The sequence below is a fragment of the Eumetopias jubatus genome, unplaced genomic scaffold (assembly GCF_037043125.1).
Source record: "Eumetopias jubatus isolate StellerSeaLion01/CBP00866 unplaced genomic scaffold, mEumJub1_p1.0 scaffold_2, whole genome shotgun sequence".
Classification (NCBI taxonomy): Eukaryota; Metazoa; Chordata; class Mammalia; order Carnivora; family Otariidae; genus Eumetopias; species Eumetopias jubatus.
This window is the reverse complement of record NW_028274808.1, coordinates 47,203,986-47,218,109: the sequence shown is the minus strand read 5'-3', so window position 1 is coordinate 47,218,109 and position 14,124 is coordinate 47,203,986. Positions and strand designations below refer to the sequence as shown.

The window sequence follows — 14,124 nt, the reverse complement described above, 5'->3', positions numbered from 1 at the left end:
TTCTAGGAAGAAGTTGCTGCAGCTGAGGTCGAAGAGATTGCTACCTGTGTTCTCCTTTAGGATTTTGATGGACTCCTGTCTCACGTTTAGGTCTTTCAACCATGTGGAATCTATTTTTGTGTGTGGTGTAAGGAAATTGTACAGTTTCATTCTTCTGCATGTGGCTGTCCAATTTTCCCAACACCATTTGTTGAAGAGACTGCCTTTTTGCCATTGGACATTCTTTCCTGCTTTGTCAAAGATTAGTTGACCATAGAGTTGAGGGTCCATTTCTGGGCTCTCGATTCTGTTCCATTGATCTACATGTCTGTTTTTGTGCCAGTACCATACTGTCTTGATGATGACAGCTTTATAATAGAGCTGGAAGTCCGGAATTGTGATGCTGCCAGCTTTGCTTTTCTTTTTCAATATCCCTCTGGCTATTCGGGGTCTCTTCTGGTTCCATACAAATTTTAGGATTATTTGTTCCATTTCTTTGAAAAAAGTGGATGGTATTTTGATGGGGATTGCATTGAATGTGTAGATTGCTCTAGGTAGCATTGACATCTTCACAAAGTTGGTTCTCCCAATCCATGAGCATGGAACGTTTTTCCATTTCTTTGTGTCTTCTTCAATTTCTTTCATGAGTATTTTATAGTTTTCTGAGTACAGATCCTTTGCCTCTTTTGTTAAATTTATTCCTAAGTATCTCATGGTTTGGGGTGCAATTGTAAATGGGATCGACTCCTTGATTTGTCTCTCTTCTGTCTTTTTGTTGGTGTACAGGAAAGCCACTGATTTCTGTGCATTGATTTTATATCCTGCCACTTTACTGAATTCCTGTATGAGTTCTAGCAGTTTTGGGGTGGAGTCTTTTGGGTTTTCCACATACAGTATCATATCATCTGCAAAGAGTGAGAGTTTGACTTCCTTTTTGCCGATTTGGATGCCTTCGATTTCTTTTTGTTGTCTGATTGCTGTGGCTAGGACTTCTAATACTATGTTGAATAGCAATGGTGAGAGTGGACATCCCTGCCGCGTTCCTGACCTTCGGGGGAAAGCTCTCAGCTTTTCCCCATTGAGAATGATATTCATTGTAGGTTTTTCATAGATGGCTTTTATGATATTGAGGTATGTACCCTGTATCCCTATACTCTGAAGAGTTTTGATCAAGAAAGGATGCTGTACTTTGTCAAATGCTTTTTCTGCATCTATTGAGAGGATCATATGATTCTTGTTCTTTCTTTTGTTAATGTATTGTATCACATTGATTTGTGGATGTTGAACCAGCCTTGCAGCCCAGGGATAAATCCCACTTGGTCATGGTGAATAATCCTTTAATGTACTGTTGGATCCTATTGGTTAGTATTTTGGTGAGAATTTTTGCACCCATGTTCATCAAGGATATTGGTCTGTAATTCTCCTTTTTGATGGGGTCTTTGTCTGGTTTGGGGATCAAGGTAATGGTGGCCTCATAAAATGAGTTTGGAAGTTTTCTTTCCATTTCTATTTTTTGGAACAGTTTCAGAAGAATAGGTATTAATTCTTTTTTAAATGTCTGATAGAATTCCCCCTGGGAAGCCATCTGGCCCTGGGCTTTTGTTTGTTGGGAGATTTTTGATGACTGCTTCAATTTCCTTAGTGGTTATAGGTCTGTTCAGCTTTTCTATTTCTTCCTGGTTCAATTTTGGTAGTTGATACATCTCTAGGAATGCACCCATTTCTTCCAGGTTATCTAATTTGCTGGCATAGAGTTGCTCATAATATGTTCTTATAATTCTTTGTATTTCTTTGGTTTGGTTGTGATCTCTCCTCTTTCATTCATGATTTTGTTGATTTGGGTCCTTTCTCTTTTCTTTTTGATAAGTCTGGCCAGGGGTTTATCATTCTTGTTAATTCTTTCAAAGAACCAGCTCCTAGTTTCGTTGATCTGTTCTACTGTTCTTTTGGTTTCTATTTCATGGATTTCTGCTCTGATCTTTATGATTTCTCTTCTCCTGCTGGGTTTAGGCTTTATTTGCTGTTCTTTCTCTAGCTCCTTTAGGTGTAGGGTTAGGTTATGTATTTGAGACCTTTCTTGTTTCTTGAGAAAGGCTTGTATTGCTATATACTTTCCTCTCAGGACTGCCTTTGCTGTATCCCAAAGATTTTGAACAGTTGTGTTTTCATTTTCATTGGTTTCCATGAAATTTTTTAATTCTTTAATTTCCTGGTTGACCCATTCATTCTTTAGTAGGATGCTCTTTAGCCTCCATGTATTTGAGTTCTTTCCAACTTTCCTCTTGTGATTGAGTTCCAGTTTCAAAGCTTTGTGGTCTGAAAATATGCAGGGAATGATCCCAATCTTTTGGTAGTGGTTGAGACCTGACTTGTGACCTAGGATGTGATCTATTCTGGAGAATGTTCCATGGGGACTAGAGAAGAATGTGTATTCCGTTGCTTTGGGATGGAATGTTCTGAATATGTCTGTGATGTCCATTTGGACCAGTGTGCCATTTAAAGTCTTTATTTCCTTGTTGATCTTTTGCTTAGATGATCTGTCCATTTCAGTCAGGGAGGTATTAAAGTCCCCCACTATTATTGTATTGTTGTCAATGTGTTTCTTTGTTTTTGTTGTTAATTGCCTTATATAATTGGCTGCTCCCATGTTAGGGGCATAGATATTTACAACTGTTAGATCTTCTTGTTGGATAGACCCTTTAAGTAGGATATAGTGTCCTTCTTCATCTCTTATTACGGTCTTTGTTTTAAAATCTAATTTGTCTGATATAAGGATTGCCACCCCAGCTTTCTTTTGGTGTCCATTAGCATGGTAAATGGTTTTCTACCCCCTCACTTTCAATGTGGGGGTGTCTTTGGGTCTAAAATGAGTCTCTTGCAGACAGCATATTGATGGGTCTTGTTTTTTAATCCAATCTGATAGCCTGTGTCTTTTGATTGGGGCATTTAGCCCATTTACATTCAGGGTAACTATTGAAAGGTATGAATTTAGTGGCATTGTATTGCCTTTAAGGTGACTGTTACTGTATATTGTCTGTGTTCCTTTCTGATCTATGCTGCTTTTAGGCTCTCTCTTTGCTTTGAGGAACCCTTTCAATATTTCTTGTAGGGCTGGTTTCATGTTTGCAAATTCCTTTAGTTTTTGTTTGTCCTGGCAGCTTTTTATCTCTCCTTCTATTTTCAATGACAGACTAGCTGGATATAGTATTCTTGGCTGCATATTTTTCTCGTTTAGTGCTCTGAAGATATCATGCCAGTCCTTTCTGGCCTGCCAGGTCTCTGTGGATAGGTCTGTTGCCAATCTAATATTTCTACCATTGTAGGTTACATATCTCTTCTCCTGAGCTGCTTTCAGGATTTTCTCTTTGTCTCTGAGACTCGTAAGTTTTACTATTAGATGTCAGGGTGTTGACCTATTTTTATTGATTTTGAGAGGGGTTCTCTGTGCCTCCTGGATTTTGATGCCTGTTTCCTTCCCCACATTAGGGAAGTTCTCTGCTATCATTTGCTTCAATATACCTTCTGCCCCTCTCTCTCTTTCTTCTTCTTCTGGGATCCCAATTATTCTAATGTTGTTTCATCTTATCGTATCGCTTATCTCTCGAATTCTGCCCTCGTGATCCTGTAGTTGTTTCTCTCTCTTTTTCTCAGCCTCTTTATTTTCCATAATTTGTTCTTCTATATCGCTGATTCTCTCTTCTGCCTCATTTATCCTAGCAGTTAGTGCCCCCATTTTTGATTGCAGCTCATTAATAGCCTTTTGTTTTCGATTTGGTTAGATTTTAGTTCTTTTATTTCTCCAGGAAGGGTTTCTCTAATAACTTCCATGCTTTTTCAAGCCCAGCTAGTATCTTTAAAGTCATGATTCTGAACTCTAGGTCTGACATCGTACTAATGTCCGTATTGAGTAGGTCCCTGGCTGACGGTACTACCTCTTGTTCCTTTTGCTGAGGTGATTTTTCGTCTTGTCATTTTGTCCAGAGGAGAATAGATGAATGAGAGAACAAAATGCTAACAGGTTAACAACATCCCCAGCAAATATACTCTATACAAATCAGAAAAGACCTGAAACCAGGGGAAAAGAAAGGGAAAGAAAGAAAAAAGAAGAGAAAAGAAAGAAAGAAAAAAGAAAAAGATAAAAACAAAAACAGAACAATACAAAAAAAAAACAGAATATGATCAAATATGATCAGGCTAGTGCATAGATCAGTGCCACACACTAGATTTTGGGCGTATTTTGGTCTGTTAGAAAAAAGTGCCTCCTAAAATTTTAAGGGAAGACTTATATATGTACAAAATAAGGTTTGATACAATGAAGGGATGGAAGATGACTGTAACGATGAAAATTATAAAAGATTTTATAAAAGGAATTGATAAGTTGTTTGAAAAAAGAAAGAAGAAGATTTAAAAAAAAGAAGAAGAAGAAAAAAATAAAGGGAGAGAATGTGATCAGGCAGGAGACTAGAACAAAGCCATACACTAGTGATTTAGGGTATATTTTGATCTGTTAGAAGAAACTGTATCTCAAAATTTTAAAGAGAAAATAACTTATATATATATGCCAAAAATAAGGGTAACTACTATAAAGGGATAAAATATGACTCTAAACATGAAAAATAAAAAAAATATTTTTTTTAAAAAAGGGACTGATAAGATGTTGGTTGAAAAAGGGAAAAAGAAAAATTAAAAAAAAACAGTTAAAAAAATTAACTTTGAAAAAACTAATGAATCATGGTGAAAAAAAACCATGAATTCTATGTGCAGTATTCCCCTAGCGCTGGAGTTCTCCCGTTCTCATTGATCGGTAAACTTGGTCTTGGCTTGCTGGCTGTTCTTGTTGATCTTCTGGGGGAGGGGCCTGTTTCCGTGGTTCTCAAATGTATTTCCCGGAGGCAGAATTGCCCCGCCCTTGTCAGTCCGGGCTAAGCAAGCTGCTCGGGTTTGCTCTCAGGAGCTGTTGTTCCCTGCAAGCTCTCGGTACAGCTTTGGAGGACCAGGGTGAATATAGTGGCCTCCTACTCTCTGCCCGGAGGAGCTGAGAACTCGGGGCCCCGCTCCTCAGTGCGCCCCCAGAGAAAAGCAGTCACTCCCGCCTCCCCGGTCTCTGGCTGCACTCCGTGCTCACCCGGCCTGTGATCGAGCGTTTCTATCTCTGGCACCCGACCCCTGTGGAGGCTCCAATCCCAGCAGATCCCTGCGGTGCGCTCCCGCGCCACTCCTCCCGGGGGAGGAAGGGGAGTCTCCCCGGCTCTGCCGCTTGTTGGGTCCCTGCTGGAGGAGCAGTGGCCCCACTGTGCCGCGGATCACAGTTTATGGCAACCCCAAGCTGAGACCCTTGGCTCCATCTCTGCAGCCGGCTTCCCCGCTCCGATACCTGGGAGCTCTGCTGCACTCAGGCACCCCCGGTCTTTCTGTGACCCCGAGGGTCCTGAGACCACACTGTCCCGCGAGGGTTCCACCCCCCCCTTAGCCACTGGAGCGACGTCCCTCAGCGGAGCCGACTTCTAAAAGGTCCGATTTTGTGCTCCGCGGCTCTATCACTTGCCAGAAGCGGCCGACGGAGGCCCCCTCCCCCGCCATCTATCCTCCCAAATATCGCCTCGGATTCACTTCTCCGCACGTCCTACCTTCCAGTAAGTGGTCGCTTCTCTGTTCAGAGCGTTGTTGCTACTCTCTTCTTTGATCTGCTGTTGAGTTCGTAGGTGTTCAGAATGGTTTGATCCCCATTCAGCTGAATTCCTGAGACCAGACGAAATCCAGGTCTCCTACTCCTCCACCATCTTGCTCTGCCTCCTACATGTTAGGGATTTAATAGGTGTTTAAATAAGATGGGATCCTTGACTGTCATGAGTTACAACCCAGGGGTAAATTAGGGGAAGATAATCATGCATTCAGATAAATGTAATAAAGAGTAATGGCTCTCTCTTTTTTTGGTAAATGTTTATACTGTGTAAATAAAATATCCCACGGGTTCGCCACTGGGTAGGAATATCTATCTGTAAATTTGGATAATGATACTCACTTAGCAGGACTGTTGTAATGAGAGAGGTTGGTCTTATTCACATGCCAGTTAACTACTATTTCTCACCTTGGTGTTCCCACTGTCTTTAGCGCAGTGATTTGTATATTTTAACTCAATAAGTATCTACTGAAATGAGTCAAACTGTCCACCCACCAGGTGGTCTTGGGCTTAGTGTATCCTAACTACAATGTTTCTCCTTAGCTTTTTGATGCTATAGAAGGCTTTACAGATAAGTCAAGGAAGGAACCTGGTGGGTAGGAGACTGGAGAATTTTCAGACTCACATGATCTACTTACTGCAGGATCCTATATGCATACAGGTATAGTGCCAATAATCACTTATTATTTATAAATCAGCTCCTCTTACAAATGAAGAATCGAAGAGCTGAGACCAGCTCCCAGGCATCCTGACTCAGCTTCTTTCTCTAATTACCAAATGGCCTCCTTTGTGAAAGCTTTTCTGTGCACATTTAACATCACTTGATGTACGACAGCTATTTTCCCTCCACTCTGGATACGTCTGTCAGTTTCCTCAAGAGAATACAACCTAGCTAGATTTTAATCTCTGAATTGGGGTCTCAGCTATAAAAGTCTTAGCTGAGGTTTTAATGGCCAAGATTTAAGTACATTTAATAGATACATCAGTGGGTGTTCCAATTACATACACTATTAAAGGGCTTTATGTGAATAGGATTAAAAAAATTACTATTTAAAAAACCCCCATAGTCCATGTGCAGTCTAATTTACCAGCAGGGAAGATTTCAGTCCTGGAAAAGTTTCATATAAAAAGGAAGCTAAGAAAATGAAAAATCACAGTGCTCTACAAACTCGAAAAGCAGCTCGGGATTCTTTTGGCTCTTTGTCCGCGAACAGGTAAAATGCTTTGTATTTCTAGCACTTGTTTTGAGACCACATGCTTTCGTCTGTCTATAGGGCATTTTACACCCAAAGGGCTAAATCCAGGCATGATGGTATCTAAAGAAACCTTGACCTTCGTGGTCCTTGTCACCCAGGGCCACAGAGATCCAGGCTTTGGGGAATAATTACAACAGCTCATCGACCAGTATTTGATTTTGTCTTTAGTCTCTTTCCCATCAGATGAAAATTAACTTGACGACCTTGTGAGAATTCCTCCTGTCATTAACTAATTCAAGGCCGCCTTGGCCACGGAGGCATCTGGCCTGGGGCTTGGTGCTTTGAGAGGTGTTGAGTTCTCTCTCACGCTCACAGATGGCCCGGCCAGCACTTACGTGTGGAAGACACTCAGCAAAATGTAATTAGTGCCACAGTGTATGCATTTGATGTCATACAACTTTATATTAGCCAGAGATTCCTAGCAGGAGCTACCTTTCCAAGCAGATGGCCCAATTCTCTTTATCTCAGGAACTGATACAGTTGAAAATGAATCTATGGGGGAGTTGTGTGTGTGTGTGTGTGGGGGGGGGAATGTTAAGGCAAAAAAGGCAAACTTGATAAGGGAAGGAATCAGGGAGTTTGGGTAACCAAATAAATACTAAAAATAAAAATAGACTAGCCTAGTACAAAAATGTACTGAGCATGGAAGTTCCGAGTACTGCCTTTCTCCCCGGTGGCTAGGAAACCCGAGGCAAGCACGTGGGGATGTGTGTTTCAGCATGCGTGTGAAAGCAGGCAACTGCCCCTTCCGCCTTCTGCAGGCTTAGCATAGAAACGTTAGGCTTCTCACCAGAAAGGTCTTGACTTCTCCCTCAACTCAGTCTGGGTCTATTCTCACTGTTGCATTGATGTTCCTTAGAATGGAGCTGATTCCAAAACTTGTAGCTGGACTTCTCCTGCTGACCTTATGTGTGGTGGGCTGCCAAGGCCAACACTGGTCCTATGGACTACGTCCTGGGGGGAAGAGGAATGCTGAAAATGTGATTGAATCTTTCCAAGAGGTAAGGCTCTTTCATCATCAAAATAAGACGTGGCTTTTGTGATTCAGTCCACATTAACATTCTGTGTGTGCCCCAACCGTGCTATGCTGGGCTCCAGGTACCCCTGGTATTCTGGGGGAGATGAGACATGTGCAAAGGCAAGTCCCATCCCTGCTTTCTATGCAGACAGGAACAATTCCAAGAGAATACAGCAACAGGTGCGAAGTAGTGTGTTGCACTCGGAATACCTAGAATTGCCAAAGGAATTCAAAATGACGGGACGGACCCAAGGTCTCCAGAGCAAGATGATTCCTTGGGATTCGGAAAGAAAATCTTAGAACTTCTGCTTATTTTTTTTTCTTATTTCGTCTTTTAAAATATCTATGATACTAGGTCAGTGTACATTCTCATAACTTATAAATAAGTATTCTTATCAAGAGTGCATGCCCTATCATTTCTTTTTACTGAAATGGGCATTTAGGCAAAGAACTTGGAGTCTGCTAGTGGGGATGGGGTTAGCAAGCTCAAGGATACAAAATATATACTGGAAAATATCCTGGATTTTATTTCATATACATTGATTTCAGTACTAGTACCAGCACTAACATAGGTACATGGTTTTTTATCTATAAAATGAGACTTCTTGGGGTCATGTGAGGATCACATGAGAGAGGCCTTAGATATTAGCTGGCTACCTCCCAAAATGATAGTGGATTAATAAAAATACAGTTGTTTTTGGTTTCTTAAATTAATGGAAAACGAACAGAACCCAAAGGATGAGCAATTCGGGGCTGGGACACTTAATATAGTGCCAAGAAAAGGAAACTAGAAAAACTTAAAATTATTTAGCATTCTTTCTGGAGAAATAGTAAAGATAATTTAGTATGAAATAAAGATGTCCTGGAATCTGAAGTCTCCTCTCCATAGATTATATGTGAAGTAACTCTTATTTAACTATGACATGTTTAGTAAAGACTAGAAAATAAAGATCACCCCTATTCATAACTAGAAGCTCCTGGACTTTTTGTATACTATCCCCTCATGAGGTTCAAAGTACTTCATTCTCATCATCTCTAGGGAGCAAATATTCTCTCCTTACTACCACTACCCCCCAGAACGTCCCACCCCCTCTGTATAAATGCCTCAGGGCGGATCTATGTTCTTAAGTCCTCATTCCACAATTCCCTTGACCTCACTCTCCACACACAGTTCTTGGTGAAAGTGGAAAGTACCGTTCCATTCCATTTATCTCCAACAGCAAGAATCACATTCTTTTTCCTCAGATAGCCAAAGAGCTTGATCAACCAGCAGAACCTCAGCGCTTGGAATGCACCATCCACCAGCCCCAATCTCCCCTCAGGGACCTGAAAGGAGCTCTGGTGAGTTACAGCGGTAACAACATGGAACGTTAGAGATGGAAAGGTCCTTGGTGCCACTTAGGACAACCACCTCTCGCCCTCTGTGGGGCTTACCTTCCTGACTGCTTGAATTCCTCCCAGGGTAGGGCCTCACCATTTTTGTGACACCCTCTCTCAGTGGGTAGACAGTATTAATGGTTAGAACCTTTTACCCCTTAAATTGAAATCTCTCTGTAAACTTTATCCCCCTGATTTTGGTTCTAGCCTTTGGGATGACTATTACATTTCTTCCCACTGTTACATATCAGTTCTTCAGGAATGTTCATCGACCACTGTCCCCCCCCCCCCGCCACCCGATTCTTCTAATCTAGGCTAATCCACACCTCTCCACGGCATTCCTTAATTCTTCACCAGTGTTCTTGGTATGACATGGTTTTCCCCTGGAAAAATGTAGAAATCAAAAATGGTGCTCTAGTTTATTCTTTTCCCCCTTTGGAATAAAAAATTCTGAACTAGTAAATTTGTAATTCAGAGCCACATATTTGATTTCCAGTTTTCTGACTGGATTCTAACAAACTCCAAATTCCCACCAAAAATGGGAATCTGCTAACTTGATGCAGGTTTTCGATAACAAGAAAGAAAGTACACAGAGCGCTGAATATAGAGGTTGAATCTTGAGCTCACCGTTGGTGCTCTCTGAGCTCCCATGGTCCATTTGTTTGCAGCAGTAAGGGGGCACTACAGTTACTTAGCAGCTATGCCCAGGAGCAGGGAAAGCCTGAATAAATCATATATAAACAAAAGCTAGAGCTTTCATTTCGTCCACTGACTTCAACTTCCACACCCACAGTTCAAAAAAAAAAAAAAAAGCAGACAGACATCTTTATTGGCTTTCTGTGTCTACTCCTACTTACCACATAATAAAAATAATAGCAAGCAGTGACATTTCCCAAATGTGACCTTAGAAAGAAGGTATTGAGGCAAAAGCTGGGTTAATAAATAACAAACTGAGATCAGGGGCACCTGGTGGCTCAGTCGGTTGAGTGTTTCAGCTCAGGTCATGATCTCAGGGTTGTGGGATCGAACCCCACATCAGGCTCCATGCTCAGCATGGAGTCTGCTTGTCCCTTTCCCTCTGCTGCCCCCCCTCCACCCAACTCACACGCATGCTCTCTCTCCCTCTAAAATAAATAAAATCTTAAAAAAAAAAAAAAACTGAGATCAAACCTTTCTTTCAGCTCCATCACATCCCATCCTTAAACTATTAACGTAGATCTTATGTTTATGAAACAACGTAGAAACACACGATCTGTTATATCTCTCCAAGACTTTTTTTTATTATTATGTTATGTAAATCACCATACATTACATCACTAGTTTTGGATGTAGTGTTCCATGATTCATTGTTTCTGCATAACACCCAGTGCTCCACGCAGAACGTGCCCTCTTTAATACCCATCACCAGGCTCTCCAAGACTTTCTAGTGCACAAAAATAAATGGATCTGTTCTTTCTATATCGATATTTTGGAAATTAAGATATCAAAAGCATAGTGAAATTCAGCTAGTAAAATCATGATATATTTTTTGCTCATGTATATTTTAGGAAAGTCTGATTGAAGAGGAAACTGGGCAGAAGAGGATTTAAACCCACTGAACCAGAAGGATTGACAACACAAGTATAATTCTGATGTTGAAACTTGTGACTCATTTAGCATCTGTAAATTGTGTGAATTTCAGATATGCTTACGCTAAACTCACATATTTCATGGTGAAGTGCTGTGCTGTGAATAAAGTGGCATAAATGTTAAGCCTTCCTCTAAGGCAGAACTCTGGTGGGGGAGGGGCACCATAAGCCCACGAAGGGGAGAACTCCAAGTGTGGGGCCCAGGAGACAGGAGAGAACATAAAGCTGACATTACTGTTGACTGAAGAAATCCCATGGCTCTCCTCTGCTGCCACCCTGCCCCAAGAACAGCCACCTATTGGGCCAGGCCCCCAGATCTGACACAGCAACAGTTTTCTGTGGGGTTGTGGCTTGATTTTTTACTATACTCCACAGAAGTGAGGCCACGGCCATTTCTCCCACTTGGGAAGCACTTCCCTTCCCAGACTGCCTTCGGATCCCTTTGGAAGTCAGCTGGAACCCGAGAGGCCTCAGGAGAGAGGAGGCTGTGCTGGGTCCCCAGTCCAATGCTCCTGCTGCTGCATGGGGCCTTCCTGTGCTCACCACAGCCAGCGGTGCAGGTGGGGGCCTGGGACCCGGGCCTGAAAATAATAGTGTTCATCTGCCAAATCTTGGTAACCTCTCTTGAGAAAGGCTTTGGAGCATAGAGTCTGTTGAAGACAGAATTCAGGTACTCCCGTGCACCCTGGTCAAATAGTGTTACCACCATTCACTCTCCACAAAGACCAGCATCAGGTTTGTGCAGGGACAGACGCATAAACATTTTCATTAACCCTCGCAGTGACCTTGGAAATTAGCCATTCTTGTCTTCCCTTTAGAAGGAGGAGACGAGGGCTTAAGGGACCCACTCAGTTCCGTCAGGGTACGTGGGCAGGGCTCCTGTCTCACACTAGGAAGAACAGCTGATGGCATTGGACTGGAAAGCCAGAACGTATTTTGTTAGTTCATTATATTTTGTTAATTGGAGCTGAAACAGGATCCCGGGGTTCATGTATCACCTTCATTTACTGGTGGCCATTTTGCTATGGGGTCCCAGACACTATGACACCAGTTCTCAATTATCCTCCTAACTTCCAAGTGATTATGAGACCATTTGAAAAACTCAGATTTCAAATAAGCTGCTTGATGGCACAGTGACAAACTGAGCCTACGTTCACATGGCAACAATCAGGGCCCTTTCCCTGTTTCACTCAGACAGACAGTACCTTCCACCTCCTCTCCCTGCCCCTCCATCTCAAAAAAGGGTCGGTGTTAAGGAATTTGTTTTTTTTTTTTAAGATTTTATTTATTTATTTGAGAGAGAGAGCACATGAGAGGGGGGAGGGTCAGAGGGAAAAGCATACTCCCTGCCGAGCAGGGAGCCCGATGGGGGACTCGATCCAGGGACTCCAGGATCATGACCTGAGCCGAAGGCAGTTGCTTAACCAACTGAGCCACCCAGGCGCCCTGTGTTAAGGAATTTGAACTAGGGTCAGAAATAGTCCAAAAACCCTCCTTTTTAAATACAGATCAGCACAATGCTAGAATCCCCAAATATCTCCATTTGAGGAATCTTTTAAAACTCAGTCGAAGAACTTCCTTACTCCTCTTTAATAAAATTAAACAGAGATGTAGTTCACAACCTACTTTGTGGAACAAAAGGCAAAACTGCATATTTTCACTAATCAATACATACAAGGCAGGATGAGTGGCTTCCATCTGCCAATCACTCAGTAACTACTTTTTTGTTATTAAAAACAATACCATTGGGGCATCTGAGTGGCTCAGTCAGTTAAGTGTCTGCTTTCAGCTCAGGTCATGATCCCAGGGTCCTGGGATCGAGCCCCACATCGGGGTCCCTGCTCAGCAGGGAATCTGCTTCTTCTTCTCCCTCTGCTGCTCCCCCTGCTTGAGTTCTCTCCGTCAAATAAATAAATAACATCTTTAAAAAATAAAATAAAAAATTAAAAAAATACCATTTACAAAATTTATGTTAGTTAACACATTAAAAGAACAGGGTAACACTTATTTTTTAAAAGATTTTATTTATTTATTTGAGAGAGAGGGAGAAAAAACGAGCAGGGGTTAGGAGCAGAGGGAGAGGGAGAAGCACACTCCCCGCTGAGCAGGGAGCCGGAGGCGGAACTCGATCCCAGGACCGTGGGATCATGACCCGAGCCAAAGGCAGATGCTTAACAGACTGAGCCGCCCAGGCACCCCTCAGTCACTTATTTTTTACATTCTGTTGGATTCTGTGGGCTTTCCTGAATGGGCTACAAAGATGCTCATGCAGCAACCTGATGCGGATGTGAGAGACTCAGGATGGCATCCAGGGGTTTGCGACTCACATGAACATGTTGGGAATTTGATTCTCGAATGGCCAAATGCCAAAGGAGGAGACTGCAAATGACCCCTTTATTAACATTTTACACATCTTCCTGGATTTGAAGAACTCTACGTCCTCAATGCAACTTCAAAAAAAGGCCTGTAGCCTTTTAAAAGAAAGGGTGGGGAAACATACCAAAAGCTCCCTTTAGTAAGTTCTCAGGGGGGGTGGAGCAAGGTGGCGGAGGAGTAGGAGACCTGGCTTTCGTCTAGTCTCAGGAATTCAGCTGAATAGGGATCAAACCACCCTGAACACCTATGAACTCAACAGGTGATCAAAGAAAAGAATAGGAACAACTCTCGGAACAGAAAAGCGACCACTTTCTGGAAGGTAGGACATGCGGAGAAGTGAATCCGAGGCGATATTCGGGAGGATAGATGGCGGGGGAGGGAGCCTCCATCGGTCACTTCTGGCAAGTGATAGAGCCGCGGAGCACAAAATCGGAACTTTTAGAAGTCGGCTCCACTGAGGGACGTCGCTCCAGTGGCTAAGCGGGGGGTGGAACCCTCCTGGGACAGTGTGGTCTCAGGACCCTTGGGGTCACAGAAAGACCGGGGGTGCCTGAGTGCGGCAGAGCTCCCAGATATCAGAGCAGGGAAGCCGGCTGCAGACACGGAGCCAAGGCGCGGGCTCTCAGGTTGGGGTTGCCATAAACTGTGATCCGCGGCCCAGTCGGGCCACTGCTCCTCCAGCAGGGACCCAACAAGTGGCAGAGCTGGGGAGACTCCCCTTCCTCCCCCGGGAGGAGCGGCGCGGGAGCACACCGCAGGGATCTGCTGGGTTTGGAGACTCCACACGGGGTCGGGTGCCAGAGATAGAAA

The 14,124-nt window shown here is 42.9% G+C and overlaps 1 protein-coding gene across 1 annotated transcript; it reads left to right on the top strand.

Annotated features, from left to right (window-relative positions):
* The first annotated feature begins 7,763 nt into the window (after positions 1-7,763).
* GNRH1 (gonadotropin releasing hormone 1) lies at positions 7,764-10,899 on the top strand. Its single transcript, XM_028114233.1, has 3 exons — positions 7,764-7,916; positions 9,179-9,274; positions 10,858-10,899. The coding sequence occupies exons 1-3, from the start codon at positions 7,764-7,766 to the stop codon at positions 10,897-10,899; spliced, it is 291 nt and encodes a 96-aa protein (XP_027970034.1).
* The last annotated feature ends 3,225 nt before the right edge of the window (positions 10,900-14,124 follow it).

What these genes read in the sequence shown, in the direction of transcription:
- GNRH1 (XM_028114233.1), top strand. Translation starts at nt 7,764, where the DNA reads ATGTTCCTTAGAATGGAGCTGATTCCAAAACTTGTAGCTGGACTTCTC. An exon ending in TGATTGAATCTTTCCAAGAG is followed by an intron (nt 7,917 to 9,178) that starts GTAAGGCTCTTT and finishes CTTTTTCCTCAG; the next exon opens with ATAGCCAAAGAGCTTGATCA. An exon ending in GGGACCTGAAAGGAGCTCTG is followed by an intron (nt 9,275 to 10,857) that starts GTGAGTTACAGC and finishes TGTATATTTTAG; the next exon opens with GAAAGTCTGATTGAAGAGGA.